Source organism: Onychostruthus taczanowskii, unplaced genomic scaffold (assembly GCF_017590055.1).
Source record: "Onychostruthus taczanowskii isolate IOZ18803 unplaced genomic scaffold, ASM1759005v1 scaffold22, whole genome shotgun sequence".
NCBI lineage: Eukaryota > Metazoa > Chordata > Aves > Passeriformes > Passeridae > Onychostruthus > Onychostruthus taczanowskii.
Genome location: NW_024499462.1, coordinates 11,747,680 through 11,772,509, shown reverse-complemented (window position 1 = coordinate 11,772,509; position 24,830 = coordinate 11,747,680). Strand labels below are relative to the sequence as shown.

General features: G+C 37.4%; 1 protein-coding gene across 2 annotated transcripts in view; it reads left to right on the top strand.

The window, feature by feature from the left end:
- ADK (adenosine kinase) overlaps positions 1–24,830 on the top strand; it is a 272,718-nt gene that overhangs the window by 213,984 nt on the left and 33,904 nt on the right. For both annotated transcript variants that reach the window (XM_041405041.1, XM_041405042.1), the window contains exons 8-9: positions 12,020–12,055; positions 18,117–18,231. In XM_041405041.1, the coding sequence (XP_041260975.1) occupies positions 12,020–12,055; positions 18,117–18,231 (151 nt within the window). The remainder of the gene's footprint in view (positions 1–12,019; positions 12,056–18,116; positions 18,232–24,830) is intronic.

Sequence of the window (24,830 nt, the reverse complement as noted above, 5' to 3'; positions counted from 1 at the left end):
TTACTGTTATATTTACGTTCCGTATGTGCTTTGGACAAGTGCCATGTTTGTAAAGAACTGCTTCAATATTATTTTTTTAAAGTGACACTTTTAGCACAGTATCCTCTGCAAACTGTTCACTGCTTGCCATGTAAGCCATTCAGGCTCCAAATAAACTGTTCATTTTCATGGTCTAAACCTGAGATCAAAATGCCTTTTTAGAGCATGGTGATTTTCAAAACATGGCATGGTAGATATCGTATGTGGCTTCTTTAAGTACAGTTCAGAAGAGTTGATTAACGTGACTGAAAGAGGAGCATGCATGATATAAAAATCTGACAAGAGGTAAGGAATTAGGGAGTTGTAGTATACATGTTTGCTAGTGCTGAATATCTGTTCTGACTTGTTTATAACATAATTAGATTTTAGTACATTATGTGAGCATTACATTCCATGTAGCTCTTTAGAAAAAAAAATAAACCTCAAACCAAGGAGATTCTACAAATTTGTGCCACTTTTCAGAGGCCCCAGCCTATTTTTTCTTAATTTCCCTAAATCCATAAATAACTGTGTTTAAAAGAAGGAGGGAAAAAACCTCCAATGCAGCATCTGGTATGCTGTTATTGCCACTACTTCTGCTCTGAGAGTATAGCACTACTGCTTTAGAATGTTCTCATTCACTTGTTATCAGGTATTTGGCTAAAAAATTTATTACCAATGTAAGAGAAAGAAGTAAATTTCTAGAGCCCAATTCAGAATGCAGTCTGAACAAAAGAACAGCACTGAGCTGACCCTACAGCTCTTTTCAAATTTTGCATAAAATGGAAGAGACACAGCATCTTGGAAGAAATCACAGGAATCCTTTGTGTTGGAAAGTGTGAGTCAAACTAAATAGCTTGAAATAACTTCTGTTATATTTAAACACAAATGTAATGCTAGAGGCAGAGGAAAAAATAGATTATTTATACTTCGAAACACTCAGAGGTGTGAGAAATCTGCAGTGAAGGGCTTGAGCAAGTACACAGCTAAAAATAACCTGTCCAAAACTGAATTACTACTACTATTACTATGACTACTAATTTCAGCTTCAGAATAATTTGCAGTCTTCCACTTGTCATGTGTAAAATAAGAAAGGTATCAGGTGCAATTGCAGGTTCATTTGCTTACATATACTAAGCATATAGTACTGGTTAACACATACATAAATGTGTACTAAAATTTAATGTCAATCTGTTGTCTCAGTAATTAAAAAATAGTTGTGAGACAAATACTAAAATAAATGTAGCATTTTAAAGTCATAGAATTAGAGGTTAAATGATAACTGTTCTGAAGTATAGCTGAGGCTTAAAAATTTTTTCCTTGAGTCTGGAAGTATGTGGAAAATGCACATATGGTGGAATCAGAAATGGTAATTTTTTGTATCATTCTGTACCAAGTTTATAAAACTTTATTGATTGAAAACGGTGATAGATTTTTATGATCCTTTAGAATATACAACTGGTGCCACTAGGATGGTGTCCTTGCTCAGCAGAGATTTAGAGAACTGTTCTTGTAAAAATAGCACAGTCAAAACTCAGAATTTTCTTTTACTCAGCTGTTGACCAAATCTTTCATTTCTCTTCTGTGTGGACTGAGTCCATATTTCATTTTTCAGCATGGCTTTAGAAGTTATCTGTGTGATTTTATGAACATAGCAAATTGTACAGCAACTTCAGTCATTATGCTGAAAGAAAAATGTATTTGTAATTTAATATTTTATAACTAGTGAATATATCAAATGATATCTTGAAGGGGGAACAGATAATAAGTCATCACAACTATATTAACAAGGTAAAATAACTTCATAGTAACAAAAAGATCTATCAGTACTATTTAACATGAATGGTGCTATAACCAGTGTATCTCAAGTTACAGCTGTAGGTCTTAATAACCTTCAAATGCTCAGAAAAGTCGAGGGTGCCAATAAATTGTTATATTTTACTGGGTGGGATGCCATTGCAGGCACCTTGTTTTTCCCTAGCTGGAGGTCTAGTGAATATAACTGCTTGTGAAAACCACTGATTTAACAAGGAAGGTCTTGGAAAATGGGTGCATATGGAAAACTGAAACATAAGAATCTTTGGAGAGGGAGATCACATTTGTTTTGTCATTATCTATGTATGCATTTGTAAAAGTCATGTATGTGTATGTATATATATGTGTGTACATAAAGTTGGTTCAACAGGGAAGGCAAATACCCATCAGGCAAAACCACTGTGAATTCAGCATATCAATATTATTACTGCTGCATACCGAGTGCATCTTGGGGCAAATGATCACACTGAAAGAAAATGATCTGCATACAGTTATCCATGGAGTAATGCAGTGCTAAACTATGCACTTTGGACGAATAAGTCATGTTATGTATTAGGTGAAAGATTACTGGTCTTCAATGCAGGAATGTACGTTTCCATAATTACAAAATCTAATTTCAGGGTTTTTTCCCTATAGGAATTAATGCATATTCATACACCATTTTATTACTTTTACCTCTTACTTTTTGTCATTTTCTTCTTTTTTGGTTTTTCTTAAGTGTCTTAAAAGTAAAATGGAATCCTCAGTATGCTTGTAGTTTCATTTGTCATAGGAATTCTGAACCCCGCTTCTTCAAGAAAAATCACAGACCTTGACAGAGGTTCAAAGACCTTGACAGAGAGAAGAAATTGCTTGATGGGAATCTCATGAAGTTCAGCAAATGGAAATGGAAGGTCCTCTTACCTGGGGAGGAATGCTAGTCCCAGGACAGGCTGGGAACCAGTTGGGTAGAAAGCAGCTTTGCAAAAGAGGACCTCATAATTTCAGTGGGAAAAAAGGATATGAGGCAGTGATGTGCCTGCACAACAAGGAAGGAAGAGCTCAGCATCACTGGCTGCTTAGGAAGGGCATTGCCAGCAGGTGGGGGGCAGAAATTGCTCCCCTCTGCTCAGCCCTGATGAGATGTGTCTGCAGTGTTGGGTTCAGTTCTGGGCTCACAATGTGAGAAGGACAGGGACTTACTGGAGTGGTGCCACCAAAGGGCCACAAAGATGAGTGAGGGTTGGAGCATCTGTTGTATGGGGAGGGGAGAGTGAGAGCCTGAAGAAGAGGAGGATCAGGGAGATGTTATCAAGGCACACTAACAAGAGGTAGTAAATAAAATGAAGGCAGGCTCTTCACAGCGGTGGGAGGTGACACGACAAGGGACAACAGGCACACATTCAGCTATAGGAGATTTCATTTAAGCATAAATAAGCATAAAAGCTCTACTCTGATGGTGGTCAAGTGATGAAACAGATTTTCCAGAAAGGCTGTGGAGACTCCATCCTTGAAAATAATCAAAACTGAGTGGTCCTGGGCAGCCTGCCTTAGCTGACCCTGCTTGAGGAGTGGGGTTGGACTCTGTAGATGATGTGCAGAGGCCCCTCCCCAACTCAACCACTGCATGTCTTTTGTAATACCATTTAAAAATACGTTGGAATCATATCCCTTTAATTTCATTATTTGACTGTTCTTTCAATCTCTGATATGTTTGAGCCTGTCTCAAGTTCAGGATGGCTTCTAATAGAAAAATAAACTTAACCAAACTCCCTCATCCATAAATACTTAATGGTCAAAAGCAGTTAAATTCTAACTTCTATGGATTTTTAAAAAATTGATCCTAGAAATTAACAACTTGTCCAAGATGATAAATAGTGCCCTAGTCACATCTGGAGTTAGAACTTATGTTCTTCACTCTGGACCACAGTGATCTAACTGTGGTCAGATTGAAATGTTGTTTTTCTGTGCAGTGACCATGTTGTGAGAGGGCACTGCTGGTACAGACTGAGAACTAGGTTTTTCCTTCCATAAATAACTACAATTAGCTAAAACTGAAAATTTCAGAAAACAAAATTCATCTTGAGTATTCCTATCTTGAATGCAGATAAATGCATCATTGAATTTGCATTAAACAGCACAAGAAACTCCAGTAAGAATCCTAAAGTCAGCTGGGTTTGAAATTCATTGAAAATGTAAAATATGTAATTTGAAGATCAATTTAAAAGGTATTGTTATTGGTGAAGATTGCAGTGAGCAACTTTATTTTTTTGCTAGAGTTAACAAGCAAAGCAAGCCCAGCACATAAGAGTGTGACACAATGATTGCTTTTTACCGAGTTCCCAAAGCCACAGCTTCAGTTATAATTCTAAATGGCTGTGCATGACATCACACTAAACAAAGTATATAAAACAACTCAATTTCACTGCTAAAAAGACATTAACCTTTTACCAGGACTAGAGAGAATCCTGCTAGATCCTAGCACTTTTAGCAGAGTATCTGATTATTCTCTTCATATGAAATTGCTAGATGAGAGTGTCTAGCCTGATTTCAGGCTAGTTTAAGTGGTTACAATCACAGAAGGCCTCACTGAAAATGATGCAAGATTTTATTTCTGTTTGCCACCCTCCAGCCAGAAAGGTAGCACTGGGAGCATTCAATGAGCAGTATTAAAGACTTCAGAAGACCCCACACATCTTCTATTTTTATATACAAATAAAATTCTTATCTTCTAGCTATTAATATTTTTGTTTTCATTTTTATTATGTTCTGATTCAATGATGTTTAAGGAAGAGGTGTCTCTTTTTCTTCTTTCTCACTTCTGATGATGATGCATTTATTTTTAAGGTAGAAACAGACATATTTTTAGAGAGAAATGGTGTAAACAAGTATTGTTTACTAATTTCATGTTTGTAATATGTGAGGAGAGAGACACATACAGAGTCATAAGAAGTTCAGTTCTTTAGGTAAGGATGTAAGATAGAGATGTAAGTAATAGCACTTTATCCATCATAAAATTTCAAAATGGCTCAGAGGCACATCCCTGCTGCAGCCGTTGCACACCCTGCAATGGCATTAAACTCTGACTCAGGGTGATTCTTTCCACAGAGGATTCTGGCAGGAACTATAGTTCTGGTAGTAACCTGAATAGGAGAATAAATAGCTTGAATATTAATGAATTGTATGTGATACAAACACTCCAGGGTGAAACCAAGCAGGATAGGAAATATGTTTCTTTCTCAATTCTTTTCACACTAGGCTTTTGCAGACAAAACCCTCTGGTACTCTGCCAGAGCCCCCTCTGAACACTACAACTTTAACCCCATATGGTATTTATACTTATTCTGATTATTCACTTGAACTGATTCTTATTATTTTATATTTGCAGCTACTGGGTGAAGGCAGTGTGCGTATATTTGCCAGTGTCTTTAGTATTTCTGGAGCAAGCTGAAATAATATTTTAGGATATTATATGAATTCTCACTATCTATCCATCAAGAAAAAAAAATAAAATTGGGGTCTAGTACTGCTCGTAAGAAAAGGAAAGTGGGGTAAAAAACCCCTCAGTGTTCCTTTATGGTAATCTGCCCATCCAATTGATGCCAGCTGTGTTTTTTCCAGTAATCACCAGGGAGGGGTGGATACTTGCTGGTTCTCAGTGTTGATTCTCAAGCTGTGTGCGGAGTCTGTCCATTCTCTGACCATTTTCACTGATCTTCTCTGAAACATGAACAGATTTACACTAATGACTGAATCAAGGATTAGACCTCTGTGTTGTCAAACAAAAATCATATTGAAGCATTACATCCGTGTAGCACATCCCCATGTGTATCGCAAACTTTCTCAGCTGTAGCAGATTTTCACCATGTGTTTCAGAAGATATACTGGGTGGTTCTTTTGTCTTCTCTTCTCAAACTCTTGTTATTGACCCATATTAAAGCAACTATCTCTGAGGAAAAGGGAAAAAAAAAGGAAAAGCATGAAATTACATTTTCCTTTGAGCCCTTAATGCCTTCATAAATGGCCATTTTTTAATAAAGGCGTATGAGGTTGTATTGCCTTTACACGGTGAAATGTAGAAATAGTTGACCTTAAAGTAATACCTGTCTAAATCCAACTACGATGACATAACAGGCTGGATAGGACTATCTACAGTGTTTTGAGTAACCACTGATAGCTCTTTAGCACTGATTGAAGATGAACACATCTGTCTTACCACTAACTACAATAAATGGACTGTTGGCACTAAAGGTTAGTGATCCAGCTGGAGCTGTGTCCTGTAGACTTTTCATCCATTCATTTTAAGTAGCAGAATAATAGCAGCCACTTGTTGAAATCATGTTTTCAACTGATCAGCAGAGTCTTTTGTGGAATCTACCTCTAATTCCCTAGGGAGGTCATGATTATCATTACCACAGCTTTGACATCACCCCTATTTGCATCGCATGAAAGTACTTGTAGTTCTTGTATGCTGTTAACTCGCCATGTTAAGAGCTGTGGATTTGCTGTAATATCTCTCTATGTGTGTATGTACATGAATCTATTACTTTCCTAAAATTGGGGCAGGGAATAAGATCAGATTTACCTTAACAGTTTCACTTTGTGAATCGTATACAGGAAAAAGTGGTATAAAGACAGATCACATTGCTGCGCGTTCATGGGCTATATTAAATAGCTGATGATTTGATAGAAGAGCACCCCACCAACTCTGCCGTGAAGTTAGTGGATGTATTTATGTGTTTATCTTTGTTATAATTCCAAGGCAGCAATTGAAAATCCATTGTCCCCTCTGTGCCTTAAGCCCCATTTGCAGGGTCATATTTAGTATAAACTGGCCTGAAGCTGGAAGAGTACAAAATAAGGCATGGCACAGCTCACTAGGTCTCTTTAAAAACTAGTTGATCTCCTGCACTGTGACAACTTTTTTAGGAAGTAAATACCAGAAGGAGGGCACATGGTAATTCATTCTTCATTGCTTATCTCCCAAGAAAATAAGAAGGCAGATTTTAACAAAAGAGAGTATCTTTTTTTTGGCTTGTACTCAGATTTACAGGACACAACAGATGCCAGTGAAATCAGAGGTTCTCAGTACCTATGACATTTATAAAACAAGGGTATAGCTCTAAAACTACAGAATTGTATAAGAAAGCTCTTTATTAGGGAGGGGGAAAGATGATAGAAGGGACGGACAGATCAAAGGACAAATGTGCCTGCTTAAGGAAAGGTGAACTACAAGTCTTGGTAATTACATTACAGTAAAGACACACATCTCTATAGTGCAGAGAGACAAATAATACATGATATTTTTTTTTGTTTGCTTTTGGTTTTTTGTTTTAAAAGTCTGCTGTCCTTTAGGAAATCATGTATAAAAATGTCTGTTTCAGAAATATGAATCTTCAGCATCTACCTCGAAGAAAGGAGATTATCAATCTAAGCCCACCTTGATTATTGGAGTCTGTCTTCTACAGAATGAAGTTGTCAATATCAGTGGGCATCACTACTACAAAAATCTTCCCTAGACCTTTGTTTATTTCAGTTGTCACCCATTCCTTTTAGATAACAGGGTTTTAATGTTAGATTTGTGAAAGTAACTTTGTTGTCACAAGCGGTACAATCTGCAGGAAAGCAGGGGAGGATGCAAAGAACACAACTTTACACCAGGACTGGAGATGAACTCAGAAGTGGGAGGAATTGTAGTAAATGACTATACTGAAAAAATGGGAATTACCTGAGTGAGAAAATCATAGCATTCAGTGTGTTTAAGGAAACAATGTAAATAGAAGAAAACTAACAATCCACACTTCTGAAATGCAAGAAAGGAAGAAAATGTTTAAGAGTAATTTTTAGAAGATTTTAGTAGTCTAGCTAAACTTATAAGGTACAGTGTTGGAAGTACTATTCAAACATGATTGTTGCCAGTAGGAATTGTCCCATCAAATGCTGACACAAAGTATATGGTCCTCATGGTCATTTATTGATTCTCATTGAGTGAGTTTGCTTTTTTATTTCTTTTTGTTGTTATGCACTCTGCTCTGCACTGGGCTGCAAGGACCTTCCTCTGCAGTTCCACATGCTCTGTGTGTGTGCAGGCTTCAGGTTGCATTGATTCATGGGCTGGGCTGAACCCTCTGCGTCACAGACTTGCTGTGCAGAGAAAAGAGGATGCTATTCCTGCAAATGTGAATAGGGTATATTTTGGGCAAGTCAGGAAGTTTACAGTTAATGAAGTAGGAACTCCTTCAAAACCTGTCAGTAACCTCCCAATTAAAAACAGTAAATCCAGGGGGTATACTGTAATATGTGAGTTGAGGTTATTCTGTGAGATGTTTTCCCTACCAAGAAGGATGGCAGGGGAGGGATTATCTTCAGCGTCCCCTGCATTTGCTCTTTTGTGCAATTATGGGAAATGCATTCAGTGTGCAATGGTATCATTGCTGTCCTGCTGTTTTATCATTTCTTTATGAGATAATGTTGATTTCGGCAATGAAATGCAAATTTAGTTTTCAGTGCTCTTTTTTTTTTTTCCATACAAAGGTTAAAATGCATATTGTAGATAATAATGTTGCTGGTGTTTTTGAAACAGCCTTTGTCAGCTAATTTTGGCAATACATGGTTTCAAATGCTGCTCAGTGCAATTGTGTGAGTTTTATGTTGGCCTACATGAATTAATTTTAACCCACTATGCATGTTGTTACCATTTTGGCTGTAATTTGATCAAGTAATCATAAAACCTTGGTACCAACAAAAAAAAAAATTTGGATGTGTCAAGAATATTCAATATATGGTGGGCCTTCTGTGTCTCATGGCAAACTGAACATGCAATTACTGAAGTTGAGCCATTTTAACTCTATAATCATAAAAGTATTTTAACATAGGGGGCTAACTCCTAGGGTTGCAGAGGCTGATGGGTTCTGTGTTTGGAGGGTATGTTTCTGTTTACTTATAAACAAATAGTTTGTACTGCCTCTGATAAAAGGGCTCAGGATTTTAACAAGTCTTGTTAAAATTAGCTTGTGTGTAGATTGTAAACAGTTCCTTTTACTTAGTGCTGAGGCTCAGACAGCAATAAAATACACGCAAGAATGGAAGTAGTTTTCAGCTGGCACTCCAACAGCAGTAAAATACATTCAAGAATGTAAATAGTTTTCAGCTAGCAAGCAAATTCTAACATAACAGCAAGGCCAGCACTAACGGAAGTTGTCTTTTTTATTGTTATCTCCTTAATTAATCTCACTTTCCTGTGTAAACTGCTCACTATTGTGCAAAGAGAGGGTGTGTGTTAACTTTGGTGACATTGTGTTACTCCCATTAAGTAGCATTGCACACAGGTTTTGTCAGCATGAGTGTACTTAGGATTTTTTTTCCCCAAAGAGCATGAGCCAAATGACACTTCACAACTAAAAACAAATCTCATTTCTACTTTAGGAGGTGCAACAATAAATTTGCTGTCACCGTTAGTAAAAAGGTTGCATAGAAAAAGGAGTGTGAGTTTTTAATACATTTAGTATGAAACAGTGATAAGGTGGGGAGAGGGTTTTATGAAATGTTCTGTAGGCAGTAACAGAAAACAGCTCTGAAAATGCTGAGGTGAAGTAATGAATGAATAATGTGTAAAGTTTATCAAAACTGAAAGAACTCCTGATGTGAAATGAAGCCTCCTAAGAAAATTCTGTTCTGTCGCTGTTTTGCTCTGCTGTTGTCGCATGTCACGCATGAATGAAAATGCTGCATTCTCTGGGGAGCGGTAAAGCTTCTGTGTGGGTTGTTTATTTCCTTAATCCCTCCTTCTTCGAGATTTTCAATGTCAGATATAAAATGGAAAGCCTGTAAATATAGTGATTATCATACTGATTATCACCTGCACCAGGGAACGCCCCGGCTGGCCGCTGTAACCCAAGCAGTCTCCACATGTTACATCCACTTAGACTTTAACCTGACTACTTTATTAGAGCCATGAAGCTCAGTATGAGGTGCCCTAGGGCTGCACAGATGGGTTCTGCTTGTTTCCTGTTCTCACTGTTATTGTGAATAGATACTAAAAGGTTCTCATTGCTTTTATCTGGTTAATTTACTTTGAACTGTCCCTGGCAATCAGAGCCTGCCTCACATTTCTCAGTGTTTCACAAGCACTAAACTCTACAGTCCAAATGTGTGTTTTGAGCTTTATTAATTTTTTTAACTGGAAAGGCCTTAATTCTTAAAGGGATCTCGTTCTGAGAGAGGCTGGTTTTTAGAGGACTGTAGGCACAATCCTTACTGAAATAAGCTTTTCAGGAGTCATTCTGAGGTTCAGTTGATAGGAGAGAAGAAAATTAAGATTACTGTTGTTCTTTGGCGTGCTCAGGCACCCTTAGATTAGAGGTCAACTGCAGGAAAATCTATGATTTTATGTTAGCTGCCATTATTCATGTAGCTGGGCAGCAGACCAGCCTAAAAGATGACGCTCTTACAGGAGAATCTGAAGATGAGATACTTTTTAACAAATCTGCAATCATTTATCCTTTCTTGTGGAAGGGCCAGGTCTTCCAAAACACATGTGCTATGCATGGGTGCCCCAGTATAGAAAATTAAGATGAATTCTCCCAAAGTCTCCCACACAAGAAAGCACCACCTCACTGGAACAGTTTTTATTTCATGTACCGGTGTCCAATTTCCTGGCCAGACAATAGTTTAACACAGATGTTAATGTCCTGCTGTATTGGGATTTTAAAGAAATCCCTTAGGACAGATCAGTGTAACTTCCGACTTCAATTGCATGACCAAAAACCTGAGGTTAAAGAAATTATTTGGCTACAAGACATAATTTTCAGTCAATTTTCTTATTCTCTTCCCCCTTGTCGCTCCCTTATTTTTCTTATTTAATTTTTTTTTCTGTGTTACGGTCCCATTTGAGGCTTTCTTGATTGTGTTGCAGTTCTTTGTAAGTGCATCACTACAGAGTGGAAGCTTGCAAGGCTCCTTTTTTCATACGAGCATAGGCTTTGTTAATCACATGCTGGTTTAGGAAAACACTGCATGATATCTTTGAACCCTACACTCCTTCTTGACAGCCAGGCTAGCAAATGTCATTGACTGTGTGATGTACAAGAAGGGATTCAATTGTAAGTAAATTGTCAAAGTGGCTAACCTTGCCCGCACCCAATTGTCAGGACCATGATTCAGTTTTTCTGTCAACATCAGCTAAGGGTAACCCGGTCAGCCTTATGTTTCTGCAGTGAAGCAGCCTGAGGAGTTGTGCTTTTCAGCTTATCACATTTTATTAACCTCAACTTACTGTTGTTATAATCAATTCTACCCACTTCAAATTCTTCTATTGCCCCCAAATTGACAGATCATGTAGGTCCACAACTATGTGTTTTCTGAAGCACTAAAACCTCTCGTAGGCACGCTGGCTTGGTTTGGTACAGTAGTTATTTCTGTTTAGTTAGATCAATTCACCATTTTGGCTCAAGTTTATCCCTCTATTAATATTACTTGGCAAAGATAATCTGGAAGAATGCAAGTTAAAACATAAGGACTTCAAGGGTTTTCTGCAATATTTCCAATGTTAAGATAGAAAGTAAGTAAGGGAAAAACATTGCTATTGTCTTTCATTCCCTTGCTTTTATTTCAAAACAGATTTTTAGTTGCACCAATTAATATAAATAAGACATGAGCACATAATGATACCATGATGTTTCCTCTGTTCTTTCAGGAAAAGAACATTGTTAAATTGCTTAAAGTAGTGATTAAGGCATCAGAATATTTTTAAATGTTCGTCTGATTCTACCACAAGGGTCTGAACACATTTAGTGATCCTGATTTTTTAATGCATTGTAGATGACAAATAATTTTTTTTAAATGGCTTGATAGTATGTATCCCATGAAGTGCCATTCATAAATGGAGATATGATACAATTTCAATTAAAAATATGTCTGTGGGATGTTTCCTAGTTCATGTCCTATCTGCAGAAGAAACTTTCCTTGCTTGGAAAAAAACATATTGTACCTTCTTTATTTGAACTTGTGAAATGTGTTGACATTTTACTGTTGTTTGGCTTGAGGGAAGAGGGAGAAGCTTTTGGTGCGACTAGCAGAATTGCACAACTGTATATGGCTATATTGAGATAATCGTGTAAAAGGAAAACTGGCTGAATGAGTTTCAAAATGTGTTATTTCTTCATTATCTAGCACTTTATAATTAACTGTTCTTTTTTTATTATTTCAGGAAGCTGCCGCTTTTGCTAGAGAGCAAGGCTTTGAGGTGAGTTAACCCACAATTGCACACTAAACAGATCCTAAAGGTTTTTTTCTTGCTGATAATGAAGTTCTTTTGGACAATGATTGATGTGCTATTATACTCTCCAAGCCTCGCAGCGGTTGCCATGGAAACTTGGCAGTCGTCATGGTTTCTTTGTTCTGCCAGCTCAGTGTTATGACGCACTCTGCTAGGTCTGCACCCAACATCGCCTACAGATGTTATTTATTGAATTTTGAAAAGCCTCTTGGGAAGCCGAGAGGTTGGGCACGGTTTCAAGCTGCCTCTGCAGATATGGGACCTGTCAGTTTGTTCGGTTAAAAAGCTACCTCATTAGCTGCATTACACTCCAGAAGGATTCACTGCTAAAGCAGTGGTGAAGCAACACTAAATAGTGAAATATAACACCGCTTAAATAACTTAAACCCTGCCATATGCGGATTATCATTATGCAAATGAATTTTAGAAAGGTTGTATATAAAATGGTTAGGTACTGATTAATGTAAACCATGATTCTACAAACAGCTGCGTTTTAAAAAAGGTAATGTGGAAATTGTTTCAAAACATACTCAAGTCGTTGTTTTGCATCTGAGCTCTAAAAATGTCTGATCCTCTACTTTCTTAAAGTAAATACTGTTGATTTTACAGTGATTTTCAGAGCTTTTGATTTCCTCTTCTTGAGATATTTATTTGACTAGTACCTCCCATTGGCTACATTCAGATAGCTTAATCTGGAGAACTATCAGCTATTGGTCTCTAACCAATTCAAACAAGCAGTTTTTAAATACTATAATTAATGTGACAAGGCTTGTGCTAATTTTGCAGATAGTAAGTGATCTTACTGAAATCTAAATTGCAGAACCAAACACACATAAATCCTTTTACATGTTGCTTTTTCACGGGAATAAGAGCCACCTTAATTGATTTGTTTGCAGTGTAAAAGAATAGAAAGGAGTTTGACTGCTCAACACCCATTTTGCATAAATAATGGAAGCCGCGCAATTCAAACCACACCGCTGACAGAGTGTGCCACTTCTGTGTGTGATTGGTTGCATAGAAAAAAAGAGGGAAAGACTGACAGCTTTTGTTCTACAATTTAGATTTCTTTAGAACCATACACCAGCAGGTACATCAATGCCATCACTGTTTTAGCTATTAAAACTGTGGGCTGTCCCATTTCATTTCATGTTTCCCAAATTCATGTGGCTGCTTTGTAGAAATCAAGACTTTTTATCACTGTCAATTTTCATTTTTATAATCTGTATTGTTAGGCATAAAAATACACTTTGAGTTTATGCTAATGAATGAACTTCACAGATGCCTCCAAAATATGAAGCATAAGAAATTATTGGTACCCTCTGGTAGCTAGACAATAAAAAGCAAGGAAGTAGTGTATTAAGTCTACCCATTCTATATTTTTATTGCCCCCTTGAGCTAAAGACTTTGAATGTGCCTGGTTTAAATTCAGCTCTAGTGACAAACTGCTTTTGCTGGTGTCTGCTAACTACCATCATATTAACCTTTCCATTAGTGCATGCTTAGAGATTTTAGCACAGTTCGTCCTGAACATCCTAAATCTGCCACATTTGATTACAGCATATCAGTAAAGTGCACAATGATTATGATCTTATCTCTTATTACTCCCTTGCTTGGCAACGACTCACATGTCAAGTTTGCTGACAGAGATGAGTAAAACTTGATAGTGTCCACAGTTTTGTTTTCCTGTTGTGCTGTGGAGGAAAAAAAAAAAATCACACTGATAATAAAGCATCTTATGAAAAACTTGAAGAGTTTCAATTAGCCTTTCAATTAAAACCAAGAAAAATTCCCAGCAACCCTCAAAAGCTTGATTTTTATATTGAGAATAGAAAACTGGTAAAGCATGGCAAATTAAAGGAAGGGACTTGATTGACCAGGGCAAAAATCACGAGGATGTTTTTCATAGAAGTGGTTAAAAGTTGCTGGTGGCTGCATTTGAATTGCCACCTGGAAAGACTTTTATTTTTTAATCAAAAATCTTTTAGCATAGAAAATCAGTTGGTGACTTGCTTCTTTTGTTTAGTTGTTTGTTTATGGTTTTTTGTTCTACCTCACAGTAATTCCAACAGTTTTGTATACTAAGTTCATCTTTTACACATAAAATTAGTTCAATGTATCTGAAACAGTTTTTGAAAAAAAAGAGAAGTTACAATTAAGAGAACTTCAGTAAAATAGACACCTTTTCTGAAGAAATGAAATCTTGTTATAGGTCAGAGACAACACCTCCGTGACACAAATCTGGTCTTTTCATTTGTAAGGGAAATTCCATTCAAAGGAATTTTAATTTTTTTGCTGCCCCGTTCCTACAGTTAGTTTTCCATTGTATTTTGCTGAAATACAAAGTATTTTTGTCAAATCAGTCACAATATTTGAAGACCATTATTTCCTTCCCTTTACCCTCTGACCAACACTTATCTGTAATAATCAAAAATAGGACATTACTTCTGATGTTGTCTCTTCCTGAGCATCACTGTGGGGTCGGGGTTCTTTTTGTGAATTTCATGTTCTAAGGCATTTTTAAACTTGATATATATACAGTGTGTGTGTATATATAGATATATATATATACACACACTGTATGTTTTAATGACATGTCTAGTAATTTTCAAATAACAGAGGCTTATGAGGTTTTGCTTTTACAAAAAAGTAACTTCCTGTTTCTTCTATGTAGAAACTAGAAAAACAAAATACTACTTTAAACATAAAATTTGGGGTTCAGTTCTGTCTGTCCACCCAAGAAGTAAACTGAAATGAACGGGACAGTAAATATCTAAGTCCATATTCATTGGGGAACCATATTAGAGAGAGTTTTGTTACCCTGGACCAGCTTTAGGTCTTTAAGTTAATGAGGTACACTGCACAAGTGCACTGTTGTGGAAGGATTTATGCCTGTTTAGGTCAGGGCTATGGCAGTCCCAGCTACTGGGGATCTGTTGGGAGGCAGGAATCAGAAGACACAGGTTGATAGTGGTTCTGACTGGATGCAGTTTGGCGCATGCCTGTGTCTGATCTGGCCTATCTGGCATGCTTCCTTCACCTGCAGATATCCCACTTACCTGCTGCCATGAATGCCACCTGCCAGGTTTTCAGCTGCAGCATCAACAGGCAAATCATGCTTTAGTGAGATTTGTATGTCAGCTTTGTTAAATCAGATTCAAGTTTGTAAGTGGGTATGTGGGAGTATCCTGTGAATTTGGGGAGCGTGTAGAGGCTTTCGGACCACAAACCAGTGCAGTTCTTATCATTCACCATGTCCTTAGGCCCAGGATGTGTAAGAAAGATTCAGTAAATGGGCAGGAAAAAATCACTGCAAAACAAATATTGTACATTTTGGCTATTTATTCTGAACAGAAATCAGAGATGGCAACATTTGATGATGTTTGCCTGACAACAAAATAAGAGCCGGTAGTACCTCTGCAGTCTTCAGCTAAATATTCACATATTGTAAAATGTCACAGTTGTACCTTCAAAAAAAAAAAAAAAAAAACCTGTGCAAAAGTTAAAGCCACCTCAACACTCACATGAAGCTCTATTTTATTCTCTTCCTTTGAAAAAAATTAGTATGGGAAGTAATTTTGGCGAAAAATAGTCAAGTTACTTTCCACAGAAAAGAGTGTTCAATTATTTCTAAAGTCTGCAAAATCAGAAGTGTCCAAACCTCTCTGTCTTGAAATTTGTGCTTTTTTAAAAAAAAATTACCTTTTTGTCCTAAATACTTTCCTTCTACTGTTACATGCTTATTATATATTTAATTCTTCCTGCAAACATATGTGCTTTTTACTTTTTTTCCCTGTCTACATTATTTCATCCTTGCCATCACTCTTCACTAATCTCTTTCCTTGGGGTCCTCTTTTCTTCATCTAAGTTAATCTTTATTCTTCCTTAAGCGGAAGAAATCATCTCTTGATCATACCATTTTCTCCTATTATAACTTCATAATTTTCTTTTTAAAATTCATCGTGCCTGTAAATACATTGTACAAATATATTCAAGCTCTTTGATTTCTGTGCCTGCTTTACTCCGCTGAAAATGTGCCTAATAAAGTCACTAGTAGCCACTTCCTACTTAGCAAAAACTGAACATCTCTCCCCTGTTTCCTTTGATCTTCATGATGCTTTATTACAATTTCAAGTTTGTGGATCTCTTAATTACCAAGGCCTGAAGTAGCTCAGAATTGAGGTTAACCTCCTGTGGCAAGGCTTTGGCAAGCCTGTGAATTACCAGGCTGGGGGCTGCATTCTCCATCCATCCCATATTCAACAGCTTGTGCCACCAGCTGATACCTGCTGTTCATAACCCTCTTAAAAAACATTTCAAAACAGAAGAGCAACAATTTCAAATTTTTTCTCTGGCATCTTTAAGAGACTCCTTGCCTTCTGAGAATTAGTGGTAAGATGGCCCTGTTACTGTCCTCAGTTCTTCTCATCTCTGGTAGCAGACATTGCCTTCTGAAAGCTTTATTATCTGTGTCAGCAGGAGGAGGGAAGAAGTAACACAAGTAAGAGTATCATATACGGAAATGAAAAGTAGGAGAGAATTTTAAAAATAGGTGAAGAGACTCAGAAATAAAAGGAACCAATTTTCATGTTTGCCAAATGTATATAAATCAATGGGTTCACTGACTACCCAAGTTAGGGAAGAAATCCGAGGGAGGCTGAAAGTGTTGCAGAAAAGGTAGGTATTTTCACATAAAGGGGTGCTGGTAAATATATTAAGTCAGGCATATTCTCTGTCTGTAATAGGAATTGTGTTAAGAAGTGAGTTTGGATTAATAACAAACAGTACACAAAGCAATGCAGAAATTATTATTATGTTTTCATATATTCAAGGCTAGGCCATTGCTATGTTTCACTACAGTTCCTTGTACAAAGAAGAAACTGGGGAAAAAAGACAGTGTTATTTAACACAGATGTGAATGAAGTGGGACACAGTAAATAGCACAGAGAATAATTGCAGCCATACTTACTCCTTTCCTAATGTTAGAAAAATAAAAGAAAAAACTATATCTATCAATTATGGCAAGAAATAGATTACACCAAAGTTAATTTGTAGAATTTACTGACTTGAGTTAGAAATCTGAGAACAAAAGTTTCCCATATAGCATTACAAAAGGGTTTGTTAATACAAATAATACAAATACCTATTATAGATTAGCTTGAAAACTAAGTCAATTAGAAATTGAAACCCTTTTGTTTCAGATCATAGGGCAATGGTGAGAATTGAAATTACAATATTCTAGTGACAAGTGGTGTTGTTAGAGTTTACTGCATTAATTGAAACATTCCATAATTGTTGATGTGTAAGACACTGGATGAATGAGAGGTTTGGTTCAGTCTTCCAGGTTCTCTGTTCCTAGCTACATACAGAGTAAAGTAGTTTTTCCTTTTAAAACAAAGATTTCTGAAACTTTTGCAGGTGAGCCTTCCTACAGGAAATTGGTTATGTTCTGTGCCCCACTGAATATACCTTTTGCCCTTTGCTTGCTTGCATCTCAGTTGTGCAACCGGCAAGTGAGAGCTGGGCTGCACACCCACTCAGGGGTACAGTGTACAGTTTGCTTGATGGGATCAGTTACTGTAGGGAGGTTAGAGAAAGTATTTGTAAACATGCTGAAGTCAGAGGTGTTACAATGGTATGAAACCTGGCTAAATTGGATGAAAACCAGGCTCGGAGTTTATCCAAAGTACTCTCTTACCAATTTTATTTTTAATTTTATAATAGGTGTGGTTAGAATCCAGTCAGCAGCAAAGAAACCCACTAATTGCTCATTAAAAAATGCTCTGTAATTCCTTTGTTAGCTTTGCAGTGGTTGGAATAGCTGAACTACATTATCAAGATTAAAAACAATAGTCTCATAGTACTACATAAGCCCTTAGGAGAATGCCCTTTTTCCTTTTAAAAATCTTCCTCTACTGACAGTAAAGTCTATTTTATACCTAGCTGTAAGAAAATAAATCTTTGATCTGCTAATAAAGTTCCCACCACTCCAGTATGCTGTAACAAGAATTTTCTTTCTCTCTCTTAATAGACTGAAGACATTAAAGAGATAGCCCGGAAGACACAAGCCCTGCCGAAGGTGAACACTAAAAGGCAGCGAATTGTTGTCTTCACCCAAGGGAAAGATGACACTGTATTGGCTACAGGTATGCTTTTCAAATCTTCATTGTCACTCACAGTAAATATTCCAGCTAATCAATTACAAGTTGTGGTTTTACAGTTTTCAAATGGGAGTCAGAGCATTTGCCTTTTGATGTTACTCCGTGTTTCTTGTCTTTTATGCTTTTAATTGTTTCAAGAGTCTGAATTTAAGAAGCTATTATTTCACAAGAATGCCTGAGAATTTAGTTCTGAACATTTTTATAACATAGATTTAAAATATTGATGCAGTTGGTTTTACTCAGATTTTTATGACTTGAGATTTTATCTGTATAGCCATCTTTGCTGCAAACAAGAATACACTGTGCCTGCTGAGAACAGCTGTGCAACAGTGTAGTATATTTAAACATTTGCAAAGAGGAGGAAGTGAAATCCAGTACTAAGTGAATTTCCAGGCTTTTTTTGCTTTGAGCAGAAAGTCTCACTTTAGCTTTTCTCAGCCGTCTGCTCTTCAATTCTCAAAAGAGTACGTGGGAAAAAGGTGTTCTAGCAGGGATGCAAGCAGTTTCTGCTGTCTAAATTGATGATGTACGACGCACAGATTTAAGCATTATAAACATGACTGCCTACCTTTTGACAGTCTCTTTAATTCTGTCCACCTCTACTTCTAGACTAAATAAAGCTATTAAAAACATGTGCTGTGGCGAGCCATTTTAGTAGCTCATTCCTTCACAAGGTGAGTTATTAGGCTGGGCTGAATTCCTCCTTTGGAAATCAAGTGAAGTAGAGGAAGCTTTGCACCTGGGGGACTGGTGCTTACTCATACAATATTTGCCTCGAAATCAGAACTGGCTTCAGACTGTGGCTTCAGGGCTATGCACTAAGCAGGTATGTCACTGCTACAAAGATCATTCCTAGCAGCAGTTTGAATTATTTCTTCAACAGTTTGCTCCTTCCCCTATTTTGTTAGCTACAAACTGTTTTAAAGGAAATAGGTACCAGTTACCGAGAGCTGGGTATGTGTGTTGCACTGATGATGATGGAAGTGTTCCTTCCAGAAAGTTCCTGCCTGATGTGAATGGCCCATGTGGAGGCACTCCACTTGAGTATTGTACACTTGACTGAAAAATAACAGCATAAAAATGTTTTAATACATGAGCTAGTAATAATGTGGTAAACCTAAATCTTATGTGTAACCCTCCTGTGCTCTTATTTAATTTTCACAGAGTACTTTTTTTATTCTTCAAACTGGAGTTGTTAACAAATCCATTAATCCTTTCTTTGATATTTTTACAACCGGGAGCTTATTTGAGGACTGACACTTGCTAATCTTAGCTGTTTGTTCGCTATGAAATGAACTTAAATTAGAGAATGCACTTTATATGCATGATAAATGTGAGATGGATAGAGACTGTATGCAATGGTGTCAGCTACAAAAGCAAACATGATAAATGTTAAGGCAGTTTTGAGCCGTGGGATAAGCTATTCAGTGCATAAGCATAGCTGAATCTCTTTGCTATGTTGTTATTCATGGCAGCCAAATAAATGTCAATAATAAAAGAGAATTAAAGATTTTCATTTCCCAGAGGCAGTCCTCTAATACAGCTTGATCTTTCATTTCATTTGTAATTCGTTCTTGTGTCAGGATGCAATCATTCGCCAGGCTCTGTGTGTCATGTTAAGTCATTTAATAATGATTAAGAACATAAAAATGTTTGGCCTGTGGGGCAATTCTCGAAAGAGATACCAATTTGTTATTGTTTTCCCCCTTTTCCTTTGGTGTGGACCATCTTTTTCCCACCTTCTCACATTAAAATAATAATGAAATAAGGAAAATGTGTCCCTTAGTTTAGCACATGATATTCTATACCACAGAATGGCATAGAGTGCTCCTAACGCACTTATTTCAGAACTAACTAGGTCTACACTTAAAACCTGCTGTGGAATGTATAAAAGTTTCTATATGATCTTTGAAAGAATTACTACATTTAGGAGTTACCAGTATAAAATTATTATCTTTTTTCTAATGCATGGGAGTACAGTTTTTGAAAAAGCAGGCTGTGTGTACTTGTTTATCTTGCCTTTCTGAGGGAAGAGTAAAGTCTCTTAGTATTTGCAAAGTCAGCTATGGATTTGGGTATGCTTGTTCATACCTTCTGCTTTATATTTTGTCCAGGTTAACAATAATAAGAACAACATGTTTGTTATGTTGAACAGCATATTTATGCAGAGACCTTGACAGATTGCAGAGACACCTTGACAAATTAGAGAAATGGGCAATCACCAACTGTATGAAGTTTAACGAGGGCAAGTGCTGGATTCTGCACCTGGGATGGGGCAACCCTGGCTGTGTGTACAGACTGGGGAAGGAGAGGCTGGAGAGGAGCCCTGTGGAAAGGGACCTGAAGGTCCTGGCCAATGGCAAGGTGGATATGAGTCAGCAGTGCCCTGGCAGCCAGGAGGGCCAACCGTGCCTGGCTTGGATCAGGCTGTGCTCTGTGAAGAGTCACAGCCAGATGGCCACCCCCATCCTCCTTCCCTTTCCTCTTGCCCCCGTGCATGGCAAAATGAGACAGGCAGGCAGCATGGAGGCTGTGAGGACATCTGTAACAGAGCTCTGTTTGCTCTGTCAAAGGCTCTGTTAAGGATGTTCCAAGCCAATGCAGCAATGGCAGGGTTGGCTTGCAAGAGGAGGGTGCATCTCTTTGAAGAGTTATGTGTAGGTCAAATGAGGATCAGGTTATGGAAATAATGAGGGGATATACTTGGATACAGTTCTGTCTGGAAGGAGAGGAAATAAGATTGATAAAAGGGGTTGTTGCAGATTGCCAGGCCATTCATGAAGGGGCACAGAATGATACATGCTGAAAATTTGACCTGGACTTTCTAGGGCACGGTAGAGGTGTGTGTGATATGAAGAAGTTCAGATACAGCTGATCACTACATGTGGAGAGGACAGTGGCAACAGTTCTTGACTCCTGGGCGTTCCAGAGAATGGAAGTATCAACAGGTATTTTAGGAGCGGAGCACAGGGCAGAAGGGCACAGCTTCTGTGCACACTTCCAAAAGAAAAGATTGACCAAACAGATTGGAGAATATAATTCTTGCATAAGAGAGAGAGAGCTTAGACTAAGACAGCTGAAAAAACACCTTGCTCCAAAAATCTGGCCTAGCCATACTGCAAAGATTTTGTCGTCTTATGAATTGCTGCAGTTTATACAACACTGTTTTAATGTCAACCAAAAATACTGGTGGCTTACCTCAAACAGACCACAAGCTGTAGGAAGTCAGGTATGGATTGACAGACAGCTTAGAGGTCCATGCAGCTGGAGCAGATCAATGAAGCAGTAAGAAGCAAAAACTGCATCAGCAGTCTCAATCTAAGCCATTCCCATTTGTCAGTCCACTTTCTTTGGCTGTCAGAATTATTTGTGTTTTCAGAGGAAAACTTTCTCTGTCTTTATCCTGGAGTGCATTGAGTCTTTCTGCTGTCTGTTCATATCTGCTCTATCACAGTACTCCAGCCCCAAGGCCCCTTTTCTCTCCCCTTCCTTCCTGTTCTCTGTCATTGCAAGGAAGAGGCAAGCTCAAATTCAAGCTGAGTGTGATCAGTGTGTTTTAGAGGGAAGGATAAGAGTGTTTAGGATTGGCATACAGGAGCTGTGGCAGATGAAGTGTTGACTTAATTAACTGTCACCTTGTAATATGACTCCACTGAGCACAAGGGAATGATTGTGGTGTGTATCTCCATGTCATAGAATTGTAGAATGGTTTGGGTTGGAAGGAACCTTTAAAGGTCACCTAGACCTGCACCCCACAATGAGAAAGGACATCTTCAACTGGAATAAGTTGCTCAAAGCCCTGTCCAGCCTGACCTTGAATGATTCCACGGCTGGGAATATCTGCAACATCTCTGGGCAGCCAGAGGTGCATTTTTGGTGATGATGAATTTTATCTTTTTACTGAAAAACTTGGAGATGCTGGACATTCTGAGTGACCTTAAAAATGAGCACGGACAAAAAGATTGTAATTTCCTCTATCACTGATCCCCAACATGACTGAATTTTGATAAAACTTTTTTGGAAAAACCAGCCTGTGAGAGACACCTGTGACAAAACCTTTCAGCACAGAGGATTATGCTTAGGGAAAGGGACTGGTAGCTGAAAATGGGATCTATGGGCTTGCTCAAAAAAAGTTTATTTGAGGAACACTATTGGGTTAATTTCTTGTATGGATGCTCCTCAGCTGTCCTGGGAATTACTTGGCTATCAAGACTCTGATCCCACTATTACAGTCTTGTTCCATGATATCCCTCTTAGCAGGCCTGAAATTCCAGATTTGACTGAGTTTTGAGGTTTGACTAAGCTTAATGGATATATTTCACATTTCAAGACTTTCTTCTATAACCACAAGAAATACATAAGCAAAGAGAGCAGGGGAAGTTAATGAACATGTGCAGTCTCCTGCTTTCAGCAGCTGGAGCTTTTAAGAAATGTACCAAAAATCACAAGCTCTGGTAGGAACATATATGTCCTATCTATATGTGTGCTGTAATGTTTGTCAGAGTTGCTCATAACAGTTTTAAACAAATTACTTTTAGTCAAATACATTTTATGACTGGTCTTGGCTCAAAGGGAAATCTTCAGAAAGTCTGAGCAAAATCAGTTCAGCAATGGAAAATGCTTTTATATTGAAATATTTGCATAATTCAAGACCAGCTGAAGCTACAAACTTTAAACTTGGCTTGTTTTATAGCTCTAATAGAGGAAAGAAAAACAATACAAATTTAAAGAAAATCACTTCAGCATTTTTCAAGTTATGAATGATGAAATCTGGCATGTTCAGGGGTGAACATAGAATTTTCCATTCTTTTTTCCCACTGATGTTTGCAGGACCACCTCTGTTTAAGGGCATGTTTGTAATAACCTCATTTGCTGGACTATGGCAGTGAAAATGGATTTTTCTAAGGATTCAAGCATTAAAGCTAGTTCAGGTTGGGCTTACTAACCACTTAAATCTTCACTTTTCGGGACATATTACTTGAGATATTTGAGGAAATCTATTAGCAATCCAGGCAAATGTGGTAAAAAGTGAGAGGGTCATCTTAAAACTTCGTTAGTGCACATGTGCATGCAGAAACAGTTCTGTAGATCTTTGTGTGTTATCATTGTTGTTTGATCTAGTCCATAAATTAAAGTCAGAGAAGTGTAGCCAAGTTAATATGTCACAATAAAATTGCAATGTTACCAAATTTTGGAGCCTGCCTACCAAGCTCTTGCTGTTGAAGAAATAGTAGGCATTTGCTCTACATGTTATCTGAGCTCTATGGGTGTTGGTGTCACCCAGTACAACTGTTCTTGTGGTATGCAGATATGCTCATAAATTTCGTAATTTCATAAAATTTAAATTTTCTGTGTTTGAATACAACTAAAACCTGATCTTAATTAAAATGTTGACAAATTATAATATGTTTTGTGAATTATGAAACTCCTTTTACTTTCTAAATATATGTTAGATCTTAAGTATTTTAGGAGATTTTTTTAAAACCCTTCCTTTAAGGTTTATCACATTCAGGATATGGAATGAAAGATTTTAAGAGCCATTCTTAGATCATAATAGCATAATGGGGTATGCTTTTTGAGGGGAATAAAGAGGACTCATCTTCAAGCATGTAGCTCACTCTAAACAGAGGTCAGTAGGTTTTCTTTGTCAGCTTGTGCTGCAATCACAGGTCAAGATGTTACCCTGTAAGCCTATCAGTATAACATAGAAGTCTTTAATACTATTGATGCTGCTGACATTTTATGGTGAGTTTGTTTGCAGCTCCTCTTCTGTAAGTTCCTGAGTATAATGTGTTCTTCTCTAAGAAGCAAGAAAAGATGTTTGGGGTTTTTTTTCCTTGCTTACAGCTTTCATGCTTGGCTTTCCAGACAGGAAAACCTTGACTAGCCCTTTTTTATCAACTAGGCTTCCTATGCATATATACACACCAAAGTAGTACCTTGGACCCAGGGAAACAGCAGCTGAGTTTTATTACCATGTGCTCTCTTTTTCACATAATTACATACTTTCACTCTTCCCTATCCATTTATATTCACAAATAGAAAGGATAATTTCAAAAACAAGATTTGGTTTAGGAAAAAAAAGGACATTTTATTCCCTAATGGTTTAACAGGTGAGCCAGAAAGCCCAAAATAATCAGATTTTTTGTGTCTTTTGAAACCACAAAATCTAAATTAATAATTAGCATTTGTTGGTAGGGATTAATGAATAACAAAGCTGGTAATACCTTTTTGTAACTGAGACCATTCATGCTTTTATGCTGCGTGGGAGTGGAAGACTGAGCATTTTATTAGACAGGTGAAACACATTATTAAAACCTAAATTTCTGGATACAGGTGTCTTGACTGGATTTAAAAGTATACCAACTGTTGCACCCCAAAGAATGCGTATGCACATATGTAAATAGGCATATGTGTGTGTTTCAGTAATTTCATATTGATTTAAGAAGAGGATGTCTTCTCCAGTCTACTGTGTCATACACCAATTTTGCCCAGAATTTGAGAGTAAGATGGGAATTCCCTTATTCATGTATAATCACTAGTAGTAAGGAATATCAAACCTAGCTCCATTTTCAGGTGCTACA